The 20,756-nt window shown below is 39.3% G+C and overlaps 2 protein-coding genes across 7 annotated transcripts in view; one reads left to right on the forward strand and one right to left on the reverse strand.

Moving 5' to 3' along the window:
* The first annotated feature begins 1,284 nt into the window (after positions 1-1,284).
* Positions 1,285-4,738, forward strand: TARP (TCR gamma alternate reading frame protein). Its single transcript, XM_074985485.1, has 3 exons — positions 1,285-1,585; positions 3,036-3,089; positions 4,223-4,738. The coding sequence occupies exons 1-3, from the start codon at positions 1,285-1,287 to the stop codon at positions 4,363-4,365; spliced, it is 498 nt and encodes a 165-aa protein (XP_074841586.1). The 3' UTR covers positions 4,366-4,738.
* A 3,998-nt stretch (positions 4,739-8,736) lies between these two features.
* STARD3NL (STARD3 N-terminal like) overlaps positions 8,737-20,756 on the reverse strand; it is a 51,684-nt gene continuing 39,664 nt past the window's right edge. For 4 of the 6 annotated variants that reach the window (XM_074988091.1, XM_074988094.1, XM_074988093.1 and 1 more), the window contains 2 exons: positions 10,745-10,816; positions 8,753-9,385 (listed from right to left, as the gene is read on the reverse strand). In XM_074988091.1, coding sequence (XP_074844192.1) covers positions 10,764-10,816 — 53 coding nt within the window. In that variant the 3' untranslated portion in view covers positions 8,753-9,385; positions 10,745-10,763. Of the gene's footprint in view, positions 9,386-10,107; positions 10,367-10,744; positions 10,817-20,756 lie in introns of all 6 variants that reach the window. The other 2 variants (XR_012644543.1, XM_074988095.1) reach the window with 2 other exon arrangements.

The following is a 20,756-nucleotide window of genomic DNA, read 5'->3' on the forward strand; positions in this document are numbered from 1 at the left end:
AATGGCCTCCAATTTTTCACCTATAACTAAGTGCTGGAACAAATAGAGAATGTTCAGGAGCCAAGGTGCTCCTTTAGGGACCTTCAACGCTAGTGAAATATTGGCAGCCTTCTATTTCTCCTCTCTGGTGTATGTTTATGACATGAGGATGTTTCGTCTTTCTGTAGAGAATACTTCGTTGGCAGTTCCCTGGGTTGGGAACCTAATTCTCTGGGTTGCATTCCAAGTAACAAACAGGGGAAAGAGATTAGTTGCAGTAAAATTATTTAGAATTGGCTCATGTCTTCTGATCAATGTACATTTAATACATTATTTTTTAAAAAATCTATTCTTTACTGTCAGCCATGTGAAACAGACAGAAAATAATGGGAGTTGGGATTATTTAATCCCTTCTGTTTCAAGAATGATAAAATGAATATTTGGCACAATTATTTTAAAATAATTCTGAAGATTGGTAGAAATTCACTACTTAGGACTTGGCTAATCCACTCCATGATTTGGATACAATAGCAACCTCTCTATTCCTCATCAGATATTTAGTAGTTGAGTTGTGTCCCGTGTTCCATTATTAGAAATGATTCATAATCAAGAAGTGGTCAAGTAAAGTTATTTGAGCATTAAGTGGTTTGACTTTAGAAGTGTTGAGCATTAGGCATGTGGATATGCTCCATTAAATTGGTCAAATACATTAAACAAATAATCTCAAGATCTGGCCTTACCTATTTCTTTCTTGCAATTCATCACTGAATGATAAATGTTAATGTATTTTCTGCACAGTCCCAAGATGGATTCAGCAACTTCAGTTCCTCTGAAGTTGCATCTGCTGGGTATCCCATACAAAGTATCTTATATACTTTCAGGGCAAATATCTGAAAATACTGTTAGCATTGGTTAAGGTTCACAGTGTGGACAAGGCTTAAAGATTACTTCTTTAAGGCTATGTCTAGATTACAGTGATTCATTGACTGAAGTTTTTGTTGGAAGGTATGACAGATCACGGCCAAACTGCCAAGTGGATTGCTAGAGCAATCTGCTGCGTTGACAGAGAGCAGCGGGACTGCGTAAGTTTTCGTGGGCAAAGACCTACTTCATTAGATGCCCACAAAAGCTTATGCTCTAAAAAAACCTGTTAGCCTGTAAAGTGCCAGAAGACTTTTCATTGTTTTCGAAGATACAGACTAACACAGCTACCCTTCTGAATTCTGTATTGTTTTAAAAGTATGGAATACAGTGTATAAATTCTCAGTATACTTAATTACTAACAAATTTATTTCCCTCTCTAAAATGAATCCAGCCACAGAAGCACAACTCAACCCAGAAAAGATCCAGATCCTGTCTTCTTCCATACAGAATAAAGTTACACACATATGCCTGATTGAGGATTTTTACCCAGATGTTATTAAGATGAGTTGGAAGGGCAACAATGCAGAGAAAAATGGAGTACAAGGAGAGATTTGGTCCTTGAAAGGCAATCAAGAGTCATACTCAGTGAGCAGCTGGCTTACCGTAGATGAAGTGGACACAAAATATGAGTGCACATATCAACATGAAAGCAAAAGTGATTCTGTCTTTACAGGATCTCCAGGTATATACTACATTATTAAAACTAGTTCTATAAATATTTGAAGGTTCGTTGCTTCTTTGCAAGAAAACATATTATTGTTCCTAAAAGGGTTTGAGCTCTGAAGCCCAATGAGTCTCTCTCTCTCCCTCCATCAGTTCATTCTCAGTGTAGGTTGTTTTTCCATCTTAAGCTCAGTTTTGTCTCCTGCCCCACAGTTTAAAATCCTTCTATAATGAAAGAAAATGTTGGCTAAGGTAAATCAGCATAACTCCACAGCAGTGAGAGAAACTTTCTAGATTTATACCAGCCCTGGTCCTGGCCTACAGCATTTGATTTTCTGGAAATACTACATATTGTTGAAAAAGTAATGACATACCCAGCATCTAACTTGTTAAAGTGGACCAGAAGAATTACACAAACCAAATGAAAAGATAATGCAAGAGAAAATAACGGAGAAGTAATTTCTGTTTGGTTCTTATTAGAGATCTGGTTTAGATCTGTAAGAACAAAATCTTTTCCATTCCTTTGATTTAATATGTATTTTTCCAGCTTCTATTTGCGTATAAGTATATTCTCGGTTGGTGTAAATTGGCACAACTTTATTCCATTTACAAAAACCAGGCCAACTGACCTGAGCTCAGAATCAGGCCCATGTGCCTTATATTTCAGTTCTTAAAATGTGATCAAGTAAAAGCAAATGTAAAGGTTATTTATTGATTTGCAATACTTATCTTAACCCCAGGTCTGTCAGTTGAGAGGTAATTGATAACAGCACATACAACTTTCTCTCTTTCAAATGCAATGGGAAAAAGGTTTATTGACCGTCCCCCCACTTGTAGAACCAAAATGCCTAAGAGATGATATGCTCATCAGGACTATATTCTGTCTCTTGTACAGCTGTTGAGCAACATTATCACTATCTTGAATACCAACAAATCTCAAGCTCCCTCAAGCTAATCAGGTGGCCTGGTTTCTATCTGCTGAGTATACATACGTATTGCAAAGGACCAACAACTGAGTAATCTGGTGATAGAAAACACATCTGGCTCTACAAGAATAGATAGTTGCATACAAAGAAGAGCTAATGTCCAGATCCTGTAACCAGATCTTCCAGTCCAGACCCCTGCAACCAGGCAAATGCCAAAGACTTCAAGTGAGTTCTTTAAAGGCACAGAGCTCTGCCCTGACTAACCTGTTTACAGCATCACCAGCTAAACGCCTAGGAAAGACACACAAGAACTCACAGGAGCACATACTTTTTTTTCTAGTTTTTATCACTATATGGTTTTGCCCATGAATTACCTGCTACTGAGCACTAGTCTGTGGCTAGAATGTAGGTGCTTATTTATAACTTTTCATATCTGAGGCAGTGCAGTTATTTTTAAATCTCTTTGAATATCAATTTTTTAAACAAAATATCAAAAATCCCTTTCACTGCTAAAGTCCTCTTTACATGCATCTCTACTTTCAGACACTTCTGCAGTCCCTCGAACCCCAGGAGATTGTATCAAGATGCTGCCCCCAGGTAATTGTTTCCACTTTTTGTTTTCTTTACGATATAGTTAAGAATTCAGCATTATTTCTTATGGCTAAGACAAATGTGAGAATGTTCTTGCATCTAAATAATCCACACAGTTATGCTACATGTGGAATACTGCCATGAACTTAAGTTACCATATGCAGTGTGTCCAGTACCAACTGCCCGTGGACAGCTTAAGTTAAATCCTGCAGAGGTTCTGCTGACATGCATGTTTTGGTGGCATTTGTTGTGATTTCTTAACATGGCAGCATTCTTTATTAGATAAAAGAACAGCTGCACATGTCTGCTATTTATCATGTGGAAGTATAAAAAGCAGCCAAAGCCAAAATTTTCAAATGGCATGGAAAGGTGCTGAAAGCTTGAAGGCCCAACTGATTTCACTATAATTTGGAGGTGGAGAAATCAGGAAGTCTTAAAATCAAGCCATTTTTATTTAACTGCTTGATTACAGATTTAGAACAAACTTAGGCAACAAGGTCTTAAGATTCTGGCTTAAAATCACATCAATACCCTGTTAGATACTATCAGTATGCGAAGCCCTAGCACCCCGCTTACTCTTTAGGGGAAAATAGGGTTGCCAGCACTGACTATACAGTTTTTCTATCAGCTCTGCATCCGCTGACGTGTGGAATGTGGACGTGGTTAGCACAACACATTCATTTATAAATAGTGGCTATGGTTACACTAGAGAGTTTTGTTGATAAAACATGCTGCGCGTTTTCACACAAAGTTCCTTTTGTGGACAGCGTACAGAGAAAACCCAGCTTCTTCCCTAAAACAGAAGACAAGACAGTTGTGTAAACACCCCAAGGGGGCCTCTCTCGAAGGACAGGGCATCCACAACAATGGACAGCCCTGTCTGTTGTGCTTCCAGGTGCCTGTTTGTCAAGAGAGCAGCCAGGCAGTCCCACTATTAATTTGCTTTCGTGTGAGGCCGCACTATCAACAGTTTTGTCTCAAAAAATCAATTCCGACAGTGACTTCTGTTGACAGAGTGCTGCTGTAGTGTAACCATAGCCAGTCTGATTACCCAGTATGATTACTGCAGTAGAATTTTGTAGAGACCTTCTGCCTTCATATACAGTCACCATTAACTGATTTTTTTTAATGTTGTATAGATATGAAAGCAAACTTACTGCACAGGACTGCATATTTAATATACATCATCCTTCTCCTGAAGAGCACCATGTACTATGCCATCGTACTCTTCTTCATGTACAAAAAAAAAGGTCCAAACAAGCAGCAGGGAAAGAAACCTTAATTTCTCCTTGCACCTTCCAGCAGCAGCCTTTGTGTCTGAAATCAGCTTTGCTTTGCAATAAGCCTGTTCATCTAAAACACCTGGTTCTAAATATCAACACACATTTTGACTTTGTTGGTTTATTCTCTAAATTGCACACGCTGATTTTCCTTGAGTTAATGGTTTTGGACAAGAACTTTTATGGTAATTAGTTTAATTTTGTAAATATAGTACTAAATGGGCTGGGGGCTATAATGCTGGGTATTTTGCTTCACAACACAGTCCTGCATCAATCTCTGAGGGTCTTATCTTGCAAAACACTTGTGCACAACTTTTCAGATGTAGATACACCCACTGTATTGTTAAATAAAAGGAAAAAACTCACTGCTCTAATTATTAGCAGGGATGGGGTCCTAACCTGTAGTTAATAAGTATTTGTCATTTATTTCCTTCATTAAACAAAAACAGACTTTGAAATGAGTAATTTTTAAACTGAAAGATTAATGTATTTTAAATAAAATTCAGCATTACAAAACACTATGTCCAGTTGATTTAACAGAAATCTATTTAAAAATACATTTTTCAAGGCAGACATACAGAAATCTGGAAGAGAACAATAAAGGTAAACATCCACACTTGCCTCATACTTTGAAAACTTCCATATGATAACTTTTAACAATGTACAAATTATAATGAATGAAACACAGTCTTAACTGGATATAGTCTCATCAGTGGATGACTGAAATATCTCCAAAAATATTTCACTTTTGGAAGTAAATGCAAAATAAAGCACAAACAGTCCATTCTTGACCAATAAGGACAAGATTTCTCAGGTATCACTTTGAACTCTTCCATACCTCCAAACTCTGCAAGTCCTTATTTTGATGCTTCATATTCCATATAAAATTACAAGTATTAATCTTTTCTAAAAACATTATGCAACTGGGCAAATTATTGACATAAGTACATGCCAACTGGTCCATGAATGCTTGCAGTCATTAAAGAAAAAATCCACTCATATTAGCTGTATTTTACTGATTACACAATTACCAGTATGTCCTTTACATTAATAGCTTGTGCAGCTAATATTCATATTCCCACATCCTATAAAAATGATGAATTTATAAATTAAAGATGTTGTGCTTATGTTTACATAAGAGGCTAAACATCTTTAAAGCAAACAATTGTGGTGTTTCCCAAATCATATGTAAACAATAAAGAGTTTCCTATGGAACAGGGAAATGAGAAAACCATATGATAACAAAGTACTTTGCACCTAATTCTGGCACTCCTGCTCATTTTGAGTAATTTATTCAATGAAATCAACAGGATTCCTTATGGATTAGGCTACTACATACTCTTCAATGAAAAGTCGAAGAGTCTGGCCCTATTCAGCGGGCAGCATCTTAGCTCTGAAACTTTACAAACCTCCTAGCATTTTGACTGGCTAGCTTGCTCTGCTTAAGTGAAAAAATAAATACCTACAAAGCTGTCTTTGAACCAAACACTCTACTTGAGTCCTTTGTAATCATACACAAACATATTTTGGAGAAAAACAAAATGAAACACACCTCTATTGCTGCTGTTGGCTGTGCAGGACAAGAGACAGAGCACAATCCACTAAGTTTAATCAACTAAGTTTGCTCTCATCAGCCCAGCTCCTCAGCTGTTGTAAATTATCACAGCTTTGCAGCTGAGATTCAGGTCTGTGTCTGAAGAAAAATAAACCATTTCATGTTGCATTAAAGCACTCTATTACTTACCACTGAGGTTTATTTTGTACTGTGATTTTGTTTTGTTTGCACAACACCCTGAACATGATAGCAAGAAGGGAAGCTTCCAAAAATGAATTAAATTGCAACAATTAATTAGTTGTGCCTATTTTGCACCCCCTCCATGTTTTTATTGGAGCTGTGTGCATAGCCACAAGCAGATAATATTGTTCAGCTTTTTGTACGAAGGCCTTTGCTTACCACCAGCCCTAAGCACAGTCACCATGTAGCAATTACTGAGGTTTATCAGTTTGTGGTAGCAAATTTTACAGTTGCAATAGCTCATGAGCACCGAAGGCGACCTGCTCTTGCACATTTACATGCTGAACATGGGAGCCAGGGGTTGGTTTAGGTATTATTTTTAAGGCTTGAGTTATTTTGTTTGCTGGAGAATGTGGTTATTTAGTGGAAAATTCTGTATGCTAAGCCAGTCACTACTGTTTCAGAGGAAGGTTATGATGGTGTGTATGATAACGAGCACAGTTAAACCACAGCCATTCCTGCACCCCCACCACATACGCATTTACAAGCCATAGCTAGCTAATGGAAATACAAATACAAAGATAAGCCTGAGTAACATCCACAGAGTACAGTAACACTTCAGTCTTCTACGATGGTTTCTGTAAAAATAGTGTAGTCTAATCTACAATGCCTCGGAGCTACAGTATATCAAAATACACAGGCTACTATTGCAAGGGAGAACTTCAGGGAAGCACACTAACGTTCATTCTTGCTATCATAAAGTATTATACGAAGTTAGATTTTGTCTAGTGAGATGAACACAGTTCAGAAGTTTACCATCTCAATTGTGAACGTAAACGTCTTATCATACTGTATCAACACATGGTTGCAAATATATTTTCTACCAGTTAAGATTTCATAGGTCATACAGTGCCAGAATGACAATCTACATTCAAGGGCTACGTCTACACGTGCCCCAAACTTTGAAATGGCCACGCAAATGGCCATTTCGAAGTTTACTAATGAAGCGCTGAAATGCATATTCAGCGCTTCATTAGCATGCGGGCGGCAGCGGTGCTTCGAAATTGCCGCCGCTTGCCGCCGCCGGTCTCATCCAGACGGGGCTCCTTTTCAAAAGGACCCCGCCTACTTCGAAGTCCCCTTATTCCCATCAGCTTGTGGGAATAAGGGGGCTTCGAAGTAGGCGGGGTCCTTTCGAAAAAGAGCCCCGTCTGGACGAGACGCGCGGTGGCAAGCGGCGTCAATTTCGAAGCGCCGCTGCCGCCCGCATGCTAATGAAGCGCTGAATATGCATTTCAGTGCTTCATTAGTAAACTTCGAAATGGCCATTTGAGTGGCCATTTCGAAGTTTGGGGCACGTGTAGACACGGCCAAAGAGGTCAACAGTTACCAAGAAATATGAATACTATACATACTCCACCCATTTCATATTAATTATACAACAGCAACTGTTGTTAAAAATGTTAAATTAAAAGGCAGTCAGTCTGAAGAAGCACATGGTAGTAATATACAGTCACTTCTGCCATTAAAGCACAATTAAGATACTTGTGCAGAAAGCCTGACTAATGTAAACAAATAGGCCAAGACATGCTATGGCAACTATCCATGGACTGTTTTCTGCCTCGAATACCTCACCAGTGGAAGGAAACATGATCTGCTAATGGTATTACAGGGCTATGAAAAAGCTACTGTTTCACTTTTTTATGGTAACGTGTGGCTAGATTTTGTAACTAACTATCATATGACAAGTCACCTACTAGTCCTTAAACTAGTGAAGCATGGACATTCACATAGTAAGGTATAGGAGGATGACTGCCATGTACCTGTGCTCAGCACTTCTTGAAAATCAGGGTCCTTTCAAGTTGTCAAATTGAGCACCCAAAAACAGACTAAAAAGGATCTTTCACCCAGAGGTTTAAATTTTCCTGTTTTCTCTGGCTAACACTATTTTTAAAAAAAACAAAAAACAAAAAGCTATCAATAAAACTGAAATTATTTTCTATCTGAAGTGCAGTGTCATTTAGGAACTTGTTTCAGAATTTCTTTGAAGACCATGACTTACTCTTAACTACTTGAGTATCTTCTTTTCAGCAGATACAATTAAAAACAATGTGGCCTACAGTGCTCTGATATTAATGTCAACATTTCCCACAGAGGGTTTAAGCTTTATGTTGCAGCGTGAAAAGCAACTGCTTTATCATAATGTTACTGTAATACTGTGCAGCAAGAAGATACCATTAACATAGATTTCTTCATTGGTATTCTGCTTTGCAGATGAGATGAGGGAAAAGAGACTTCAAATTTGCAAAAAAGAAAAGTAAATGTTTTTCTAATGTTCTCTGTTCTTTGTACTATATTGAAAATATTACTTACAAAGCAGACAGTAGTATTTAATTTGAACATGATAAAGGATGGTTAAGGATTATGAATAGCCATCAGATACTAATCCGTCATTTCATTTTAAAGTAAGTTAGTTTCCATCCTCCCACAATCCAAATAATTATTCTAGAAACTCATTTTCTGAAACTCCTTACCAAAACAGTTATTTGCTCTGAAAACTTTGTCCAAAATACATATTATAATGAATTCCATATTCATCTCCTGACTGAATGAACAAGATTCTACTGTGGCACAGGCTATATTTATAAATTACTTTTCAAACTAGTTTGTCACAGGAGGCAGAAATGAATTAACTTTACATGTCTGTCCCATAAAATCTATACAAAATTGATACTGACTTTCATTAGTTTCCTAGTAAGAAACAAGGAGATTGGAAAGGCAGGCCTATCTATGTGAAGAGACAAACAAACATGTCACAATATGTCAGGTTGTTTTTATTAACATTTTTCTTTATTTTACAAACAGTGCATAAGGACATTAAAAATGCATGGAGTTTAAAAAAGAAAATGTAAAAATTAACAGGACAAATATTAAACTAAAATAATTTTATCTGGTGAATTCAATCAATCATTAAATATATTCCCATCATACAGAAGTGTTATTTCAATATATTAGGTCTACTGATTAGTTACACAAGCACAATACTTTCCAGTAGCTAACTATTAGTTAGAAGATCAGTTTCAAGAATCATTGCATACAATGTGGATAAGTAATTATTATATATATATATATATATATGTGAACAAGTTTGTGAGGTATTACAGTACATAGGAATCACTTCCCTTTGCTCTCTAATAAATAAATTCTTTTGTTAGCATTTAGCCGCAGACACTGTCATATTTTCAATACAAGCAATACCCTTGAGACCTTTGATTCAAATTTTCATTCTGTAAGAGATAAAACGAGCAAAGTTGAATGAATGGAATTTGATCTGAGACAATGGACATTAAGATATTAGTGGATATTGAGCCACTCTATTTACATAAAAATCAGAAATGAGCTATAAAATAAGACAGCAGGAACCTATGCCTCCTAAGAGGATTAATTTTCCATCAATTAGAAATAATATAATCAATCAGTTTTAGTACAGCAAGCACATGGGGAAAAGAACACTATGAAATAATATAGAAAGAATTTTGTCTCTTCAATAGTTAATAAAACTGATCCATAGCAAAGTAATTTGTACTAAGTATTAAGGGGTAACATAAGGAAAACACCACGTAGCCAAACCCTTTTCTTCCCCCAATATATTCTCTTCTGTTGTTGAAAGCCTTTAAACACTTTAATATGTAGAATCCTTGAAATGTTGTACACTTAGGTCATATCTACATTATTGATACAGCACCACAGCTATGCTACTGTAGCACGACAACATGGATATTTATCATAGCAATGGACAGGCTTTCCCCCCGGCTTTAGGAACCTAACATCCCTAAGCAAGAGCAGCACTCTTTCACCAGAGGTGCCATAGATATAGCACTCTAACATATGGATTTTTTTTCCATACCAGCCATGTTGATCCAGCTTTTATGTGTAAGCCAAACTTGAGAAAGCATACAAGTAACTTTATTACACCTCTTTCCCCATCTCCTCCCCATAAAAGTCTCACCTCTTATCCATATAAGATTCTTTAAATTCTTGTCCTCCATCCTCTAAAGCAGTTCCCAGTCAATGGGAGCTGTAGGAAGAGGTATGGACTGGGCCACTTCCTGAAGCTCCCATTGGCCGGGAACAATGATCTGAGGCCAAGAGGAGCTGCAAACAGGCACATCTGTGGACATGAAGGTAAATAAAGTGCTGGCGGCCTGCCAGGGGTAACCCTGGTCAACCACATTGGGCCCATGGACTGCTTACTGACAACTCCTGTTCTAAAATGAGAAACAAAAGGAACGTCTGAAGACCAATAGATATACATACACTTCTAGCTCACTTCCTTTCATGTGCTCTATGATAGTTTATCCCAGACCCACACCGAAGCACCCAATATAATTTGACCTCATCTGTTGCTGGCTCCAAGAAGAGAAAAACTGGGACAGTCAGAATTTATTGTAAACGGTTCCTAATTAACCCTTTCAGATGACAGATATTTTTGCCTACTTGTGCTCCCTAGCAGACAGCTCAGACTTAGAAACTGTCTAGTTCCGACAGTGTTAACCATTCAAATGTGGCTAATTCCCAGGTGTTTAAATAGCAGGAAAATAAGAAAAATTTTCTATGCATGAGATATTTCCTAAAGAAGAACTTGCCTAAAATCTCTCATATTTGTTATACAATTGGTTTTTCACGATCCTGTTTTTCTTCAGATTCTTCATCAGATCCTAAACAGGAAAAGAATAAAATTATTAGCGTGGCAAGAAAAGCTAAGGATCCTTTTTTTAAAAAAAATCAGTTCAAGTTGTGAAGACAAGGTTTTCCTAAAATGTCTTATTTTAGATTATTGAGCCCTTTACTAGCCTTCCCATCTTAAATCTTATATTTATTAGTTCATTATCAATCCACATATAGTCACTGAAATCCATTTACAGGACATGTGAAAACCTGAACTAATTAGAATGATCACAGCATAATTGTGTAAATTATTGACCCAATTTTACGGACAGGAATAAAATAATTTGAATTAGATCCTTAGGATCACAGAAGGCATTACAGGTTGCACCTCCCTTACCTGGCATGCTTAGGACCTGACAGGTCCCAAACAAGAGAATTTGCCAGATCAGGGGAGGTCCAGGGCTTCTGCACCCAAAAAGCCTTGAGCCCCACAGCTGCTGCAGCCACAACCTCTCCCCACCAAGACTCTGGTCCCAGCCTGGGCCCCTCTCATCCTGGAACACCCATGGTTCTGCAGGGCCACGGATGTTGCCAGACCAAAGAGTACCAGATATGAAATGCAACCTATAGTATCAGAAATGGAATTAGAATTCTGGAGAACTTCTCTCCTACTCTTGAGCTCAAACCACTGTGCTACACATATCTATAATCAATAAACCCTTTAGAATGATGGTGGACCATTTTTATATTGTCACCTAGAATCTACTGTCCCTATTGGAGGAAGTGTCCCTTAAGAATCTGGTGCCCACTCAATAGGGTAAATCCACTTGACTGAACCTTATCCTTAGGGCTGTCAAGCGGTTAAAAAAAAATTAAACATGATTAACTGCACTGCTAAACACATGTTAAAAAGTTTGAGTGCTTTCTATATTCCAAATATATTGATTTCAATTAGACCACAGAAAACTAAGAGTACAGTGCTCACTTTATTTTTAGCTTTGATTACAAATTTGCACTGCACAAACAAAAAAATAGTATTTTTTCAATTCATGTTATACAAGTATTCTAGTGCAATCTCTATCACAAAAGTTGAACTTACAAATATCGAATTATGTACAAAAAGTCCCTGCATTCAAAACCAAAACCTAAAACTTCAAAGGTTACGGGACCACTCAGCCCTATTTCCTGTTCAGCTAATCGCTCAGACAAACAAATCCGGTTACAATCTGCAGGAGATAATGCTGCCTGCTTCTTGTTTACATAGCTTAAAAGGGAGAGCAAGCTTTCACATGGCACTGCTGTAGCTGCTGATGCAAGGTATTTATACGCCTGATGCGCTAAAGATTCATATGTCCCTTCATGCTTCAACCGCCATTCCGGATGACTTGCCTATATGCTGATGGGTTCTGCCTGATAACGATCCAAATCAATGCAGTCTGATGTACATTAATGTACATCACCTGAATCAGATGCCACCAGTAGAAGGCTGATTTTTTGTTTTGGTGGCTCAGGTTCTATAGTTTCTGCACCAGAATGTTGTTCTTTTAATGTTTCTGAAAGCATGTTCCACATCTTGTCCCTGTTAAGTTTTTTGGATGGCGACCGGGTGCTTGCGAACAGGGCGAGTGCTAACAGGAGGGAGTTTTGAGAGGGGAGTTTAGAGGGGGAGCTTGGAGCGAGCCAGTGACTTCTATGCCCTTAAACTTAAATCCTTTATAACAACCTCTATCTGAAACATTTAATTAAACCCTCATATATAATTAGAGTAGGAAATGGAGGCAGAAGCCCAGCAGCAGAGTGGGGGCTATCCTGTTTATTGTGTCGAGTGCAGTATGTATGACTACCTACCCTGTGGGCGGGTGGCGTATGTGTGCGCTTGATGCAAGCAGCTCCTGGCCCTCAGAGACCGAGTGCGTGCTTTGGAGGCCAGGGTGGCTGAACTGGAGGAGCTAAGGAAGGCAGAGGTGTTTGTTGATGAAACTTTCCGGGGCATAGTAGGGCTGTCCCACCTCCAATCTGACAGTCCCGATACTGTTACGGAGGATGAAAGGCTCAGGGAAGGAGAGCAGTCAATGGGAGCAGAGGGAAAACATCCCACAGTTGGGACCCTCCTTCCAGAGGGTGCTATTGTATCCTCTCACGCTGAGGATACTTCTCCGGGGGAGGGAGCGCCAGCTGTTAGGAAGAAGGAGGTTTTAGTAGTGGGGGATTCGATCATTAGGAATATAGATAGTTGGGTTTGTGATGACCGGGAGAACCGTATGGTGACGTGCCTGCCTGGTGCAAAGGTTGCGGATCTCTCGAGGCATCTAGACAGACTTATGGGCAGTGCTGGGGAGGAGCCGGTGGTCGTGGTACATGTCGGTACCAATGACATAGGGAAGGGTAGAAGAGATGTTCTGGAGGCCAAATTTAGGTTACTAGGAAAGACTGAAATCCAGAACATCTACGGTGGCATTATCTGAAATGCTTCCAGTTCCACGCGCAGGGCCAGATAGACAGGCAGAACTTCAGAGTCTCAATGCGTGGATGAGACGATGGTGTAGGGAAGAGGGCTTTAGATTTATTAGGAACTGGGGACACTTTTGGGGTAGGGGGAGCCCATACAGGAATGATGGGCTCCACCTAAATCAAGGTGGATCCAGACTGCTGGCATTAAACATTAAAAAGGTCGTAGAGCAGTTTTTAAACTCAGAGGTGGGGGAATGCCGATTGGTGCGGGGGAGCACCTGGATCGGACGGAGACTTCTCTTACACGAGGCTCCATAGATAGGGATTCCCCAGAAGTTAGTCAGATAGGGAATGTGGGAAATAATATATGGGCAAGATCAGATGTAAAACAATTGCATATAAAAAAAATCCAACGCGTCTGTGAAAGGCAGACTTATAAATAGTGGTAGTTTTTTAAAGTGCTTTTACACAAATGCTAGGAGTCTGTCTAATAAGATGGGTGAACTGGAGTACCTCATATCAAAGGAGGAAGTTGACATAATAGGCATCACAGAAACATGGTGGAATGAGGACAATCAGTGGGACACTATCATACTGGGATATAAATTATATTGGAAAGACAGAACAGGTCGTGCGGGTGGCGGAGTGGTATTATATGTGAAGGATAATATAGAATCAAATGAAGCAAAAATCCTAAAGGAATCAAAATGTTCCATAGAATCATTAGGGATAACAATTCATTCCTCTAATATGAATATGGCATTAGGAATTTATTACCGACCACCTTACCAGGACAGCGATAGTGATGCTGAAATGTTAAGGGAGATTAGAGAGGCTATCAAAATAAAAAACACAGTAATAATAGGAGATTTCAATTATCCCCATATTGATTGGGTACATGTCACCTCAGGACGGGATTCAGAGATTAAATTTCTTGATGCCTTAAATGACTGCTTCTTGGAGCAGCTAGTACAGGAACCCACAAGGGGAGACTCAATTCTCAATCTAGTCCTGACTGGACCGCAGGATCTGGTCCAAGAGGTAACTGCTACTGGACCGCTTGGAAATAGTGACCACAATATAATAACTTTTAATACTCCTGTGTTGGGAAGAACACCGCAGCAGTCAAACACTCCAGCATTTAATTTCAAAAAGGGGAATTACACTAAAATGAGGAAGCTAGTTAAACAGAAACTAAAAGGTAGAGTAATTAAACTAAAATCCCTGGAAGCTGCATGGAAACTGTTTAAAGACACCATACTAGAGGCCCAACTTAAATGTATACCCCAAATAAAAAAACACAGTAAGAGACCTAACAAAGAACCACCATGGCTAAACAGCCATGTTAAAAAGGCAGTGAGAGAGAAAAGGGCAGCTTTTAAAAAGTGGAAGTCAAATCCTAGTGAGGAAAATAGAAAGGAACACAAACACTCCCAAATTAAGTGTCATAATGTAGTAAGAAAAGCCAAAAAAGATTTTGAGGAACAGCTAGCCAAAAATTCAAAAAATGATAGTAAAATGTTTTTTAAATACATTAGAAGCAGGAAGCCCGCTAAAAAAGCAGTGGGGCCCTTGGACGATAAAGATATAAAAGGAGCAATCAAGGAAGACAGTGCCATTGCGGAGCGATTAAATGATTTCTTTGCTTCAGTGTTCACAGCTGAGGATGTTACAGAGGTTCCTAAATCTGAGCCAGCCTTTTTAGGTGACAAATCTGAGGAACTCTCCCAGATTGAAGTGACATTAGAGGAGGTTTTGGAGTTAACTGATAAACTGAATAGTAACAAGTCTCCAGGACCAGACAGTATTCACCCAAGGGTTCTGAAAGAACTCAAATGTGAAATTGAGGAGTTAACAACAGTGGTTTGTAACCTATCCTTTAAATCTGCTTCGGTACCCAATGACTGGAAAACGGCCAATATAACGCCAATATTTAAAAAAGGCTCTAGCGGAGGCCCTGGCAATTATAGACCGATAAGTCTAACATCAGTACCAGGCAAATTAGTAGAAACAATAGTAAAGAATAAAATTGCAAGGCATGTAGAAGAGCACGAATTGTTGGACAAAAGTCAGCATGGTTTCTGCAGAGGGAAGTCGTGTCTAACTAATCTATTAGAATTCTTTGAAGGGGTTAATAAACATGCGGACAGGGGGCACCCAGTGGACATAATATACCTAGATTTCCAGAAAGCCTTTGACACGGTCCCACACCAAAGGCTTTTCTGTAAATTAGGCGGTCATGGGATAGGAAGAAAGATCCTTTCATGGATCGGGAATTGGTTAAAAGACAGAAAACAAAGGGTTGGAATAAATGGTAAATTTTCACAATGGAGGAGGGTAACTAGTGGTGTTCCCCAGGGGTCAGTCCTGGGACCGATCCTGTTCAACTTGTTCATCAGTGATCTAGAAAATGAGGTTAGCAGTGAGGTGGCCAAGTTTGCAGATGACACCAAGTTGTTCAGGACAGTCAAAACCAAAAGGGATTGTGAAGAACTACAAAAAGATCTCAGCAAACTGAGTGATTGGGCAGCAAAATGACAAATGAAATTTCATGTGGGTAAGTATAAGGTAATGCACATTGGAAAAAAAACCCCAAATTACACGTACAACATGATGGGGTCAAATTTAGCTACGACAGATCAGGAAAGGGATCTTGGAGTTATAGTGGATAGTTCTCTGAAGACATCCACGCAGTGTGCAGCGGCAGTTAGTAAAGCAAACAGGATGTTAAGAATTATTAAAAAAGGGATAGATAATAAGACAAAAGATATCATACTTCCCCTATATAAAACTATGGTACGCCCACATCTTGAGTACTGTGTGCAGATGTGGTCTCCTCACCTCAAAGAAAAAGATATATTGGCATTAGAAAAGGTTCAGAAAAGGGTGACTAAGATGATTAGGGGTTTGGAACGGGTCCCATATGGGGAGAGGCTAGAGAGACTGGGACTTTTCAGTCTGGAAAAGAGGCGATTGAGGGGCGATAAGACAGAGGTATATAAAATCATGAATGGTGTGGAGAAAGTGAATATAGAAAAATTATTTACCTTTTCCCATAATACAAGAACTAGGGGACACCAAATGAAATTGATGGGTAGTAGGTTCAAAACTAATAAAAGGAAATTTTTCTTCACACAGCGCACAGTCAACCTGTGGAACTCCTTGCCGGAGGAGGCTGTGAAGGCCAGGACTCTATTAGGGTTTAAAAAAGAGCTTGATAAATTTTTGCAGGTTAGGTCCATAAATGGCTATTAGCCAGGGGTAAAGTATGGTGCCCTAGCCTTCAGTACAGGGGCAGGAGATAAATCACTTGATCATTGTCTTCTGTTCTCCTTCTCTGGGGCACCTGGCATTGGCCGCTGTAGGCAGACGGGATACTGGGCTGGATGGACCTTTGGTCTGACCCAGTATGGCCATTCTTATGTTCTGGTGCTGTAACTATCTTAAGAATTCTCACACTGGTACCTTCTTGGCATTGCCAAATCTGCCCTGAAAACACTCTTAAAATGAACATGTGCTTTGTCACCCAAAACTGCAATATTATGAAACATATGACAGAATGTGGGTAAGACTGAGCAGGAGACATACAATGCTCCCTCAAGAAGTTCAGTCACAAATTTAATTTTAAAAAATGCATTAGTTATCCTCATCAGCACAGAAGCAAGGCTGAAGCATGAATGGGCATATAAATGTTTAGTATGTCTGGAAGTAATATTTTTAAAAAAGTCATAATTAACTTTTTTCGTATTAATTACACAAGTCAGCTGATTAACTGAGAACCCTGCTTATTCTGTCTCACTGTGCCATGCCACATGCAATTAGGGTGAATGGCCTACAGAAGGTTATTCCAGAGACTAAGAATTTGTTCTATAACCATTCCCACCTACGTGACAAGCTGACATTCTAAATTCATTCTTAGATAAGGAGATTCCTCTGACTTCCAATTACATGTCCCACCATCCACAAAACAGTTTAACTGTAAAGCTACTTCTAGATCAAAAAACAGAAAACTATTGTCATGATTAATTTTAGCAGCCATTATTGGAATTCAGAGGCCAATTTAAATTTATATCTAACATCTGTCACATGAAAGCCAACATACAGAAGAAATGTAGCCTAGTTTGCAAACTAGATTTTTTTATTTTTTTTTTTAAATTTCATCACTTCCTACTTCGGTCCAAGTGAAGAGTGTTAATTCACTGGAAGTCTGAAGGCCACTCTCACTGTCCATCAGTCTCATTTTAAGTGTCACCCTCTGTGGGTCACATCACTTGTGCGTCATCTCTTACTTTTACATTTGGATCTCACCTCTTTGCCTTTACTGAAAATCTACTGGCATGTTTTAAAATAAAAATAAAAACAGGTAACCCAGGAGGTTCCATTTAAAATCTTTAATTGCAGATGTTCCGTTACTGAACGGAGTAACATCATCGGTGCCATTAGGGCACCGATGATGATACTCCGTTCAGTAATGGAACGTCTTCAATTAAATATTTTAAACCCAGCGAACCTTTTTAGATGCTACTGGTATGTCTCAGAAGAAATGGCTCAGCTGGACGCAGGCCTGTACCTCCCTGTACCTTTCATTAAGTGAAAGGAGGCACTCTGGACAGCTCAGTCACTTCACTAAAGCCCAATTCTATGTCAGCAGTACACGTGGATTTAGTAGTACTGTGAGGACACTAAAGTGGTCAGATGAGGACCAAACAGGTTCTGTAGCTATATTTCACATTATGGATTCCTTTGATCCCACCATACACTGCCTGCAGCTAGTGAGAAAGTTCTCTCAGTCTCTGAACCATTCCACCTTCGAGTATGCATCTTGGCATGATTCTTTCCTGTGAATCGCATTGGATTGTACCAGTTTATGAAGAAAATGCCTGGGAAATGATTTCTGAAGATCTGTGCCATCATCCTGAAGCCAGATTGTGGACCACAAAAGTAATGCTCTATTTTTCACATGAAATAGGTGGTAAAAAGACAGAGTCTGGAGGGACGTAGGTTTTTTAAAACCAAAATATTCTAAATCATAAAAATTCTTTGTTGTGGCTTAACTGCCTCTATTACTGTGAAGTTGAAATTTAAAAGCAACTGTAAAAGCTAACTGCTGCCTGCCTTAGTTAGCACCTGCTTTAACCACTGGGGTTACTCAGCAACTATTAGGTGTTTCCTGAAGATAAAGGGTCTGTAAGTACAGTAAATTCCTGTTAGAGATACAGTTTTACATTTTTGAAAGGACCAGACTTCAAAATGCTATATACTCCACTGGAGCAGCCTCCAAGGGTTTGTCCACATATAGCAACAACGGAGTTGTAAACTATAGAGTGCTCCCACGTACTCTTACTGACCCAGGTAGACCCTCATGATTTGTTCTGAGAGATTCCTAATGCGTGGTGATATAGACCTGTAGTAAGATGGAAGGCCTAAGCCCAGACCGCACAGGCCTGGTGTGAGGCCTAAGGCCTAGAAACAATGGACAAAACATGGCTCAAAGCAAAGCTAAGTCGTGAGCAAGAGGCAGGCCTCTGCTAACAGACGTTGACACAGACAGGGCTTAGAGTACACAACACTCATTGGTAATTGGTCCAGATGCAGATCAATAACTGGTGTAAGTTGAAATCACAAGGTCTCACCAGCTTATTAAAAAAGACCTTGATACCCACTCCTTATAGATACAGATCCAGGTTCAGGAAAGGGTCTAAAATGACAGCATAATGGATAGAGATGATCTAACCAAACCATAAGGTACAGGGAGATGGATGGTATCTAAGTAACATCAGAAGGTGGTAACCTGACACATCAACACTGAGATGCACTTGTTTGTACCTGTATACAATGTGATGCCCGGGGGCAGGGGGGTGAGAGAACGTCTGTCTGACCCAGGGGGGCAATGGAATTTTCACTGTTTGTATCAGTCCATTGCAGCGGGTGCATACATACAGGGTATCAGTACAGTATACTGTACCTAACTACTGTGATTTGTACATTGCTTAACAATAAACCCTGGCTGGGTGCTTTTGATCCTTCTCTGATCTGTAGTTTTTGGGGAACCTCGTGGGGTTTCCTGAGATTATTGGTCCCATGTCACTGAACATGCACACAAGCAGCCTTCTGGTTATCATCAATGGAGCCAAATACCCATGAGGACACAACGGCAGTAACTCTACCGAACTGCAAGACCCACGTGAAACAGTACAACATTCTGTTTCATATGGGACTATGTCAACATGCACTCAGTACATTTTAGAGCAAATCAACAGGGTCTATATGGGGCAGAGTATAATATTTTAGAGTGTTTTGGAGTTCCCACCCTTCAAGGGCACAGGGACATACCATGTACACAAGCACTAAAAAGTTAAAACAAAAAAGTGTGAGGGTTGTTCTGCTCTCCTGCTAATCTTTTTAGCACAGAAGAAACCAAAACGGCAAGGGAAGCATTGAATGTAACTCTAGATGAAGCTACTGGATGCACAAGAAAACCTAAAAACACCAGGATAAGAGAAATGTTTCATCAATGGAGGTTCAAACAAGGCCCCTTGGGAAACCTGGCATGGAGAAGGGTAGAATGGCAGGCACGAAACTTTTGGAAGAGGGACTTCATTATGGGATGCACACACAGATGTTGCCATGGGAGAGAACGGTGGCTCTGGTATGGAGGAATGGGGACACAGAATCCATGGCAGAAAGAAGTTGGGGGAGTGGAAAGGAGAAGGAGGGAAGGCAGCTTGTGGAACAAAATGGAAGAATGAAAAATGTGTGCAATAAATTTGACCCAAGCAACTCAAGAAAGCTTTAATTCATATCAACAGTAAGGAACACTTCTAGAACAGGTATACTCTTCAGCAAACCTTTAAACACCCCAGTTTCAAAGGCTGCTATCAAACCTCAATTCTTTTCTCTGCAGCAGGAGACTAGACAACACAAATTTTTTTTTAAACTCTTATTGTGCCATTAGATTGGATTGAGCTAGATCAAGCATCAGCAACCGAAATAGTAAGAGCCAATTTGATAAAAAACTCAAGAATTCAAGAGCCACAATGCACGTGAATGAGAGATGCTCCAACATAAATAACATCAAACCATACTTTTTGTAACTCCTATTTTAAGAACAGCACACGCCATGCTTTGTAATGTGATACATGTTGACTGCAGGATGATCACAAACTTCTTACATATTCTATTTCCTCACACTTTAACTGTTTGTACCACCGTCTTCCTCACTTTCACTCCCGAACCTTCTCTTTAGAGCATGCTTAGGGAAGTTATCCAATATTTCGAGATCACATATTGTTTGCTATTTAGCTACGGGTTGTTCATTTTTGGGCTTTTAAAGTTCACTGTTTATTGAAAATAATCAGGAGGGGTTTTTTGTTGTTTTATTTTATTTTATTTTGCAATTAAAGCATCAGGAGCCATAAAGATGTCCTTAAAGAACTGCAGGTTGCAGACCCCTGATATAGATACTTATGCCAATATTTCTCAAAATCTACTGGAGGCCAAATTAGACCAGTGAACATATACTATAAATTTCTAAAATAT

The sequence above is a fragment of the Carettochelys insculpta genome, chromosome 2, assembly GCF_033958435.1.
Source record: "Carettochelys insculpta isolate YL-2023 chromosome 2, ASM3395843v1, whole genome shotgun sequence".
NCBI classification, from domain to species: domain Eukaryota; kingdom Metazoa; phylum Chordata; order Testudines; family Carettochelyidae; genus Carettochelys; species Carettochelys insculpta.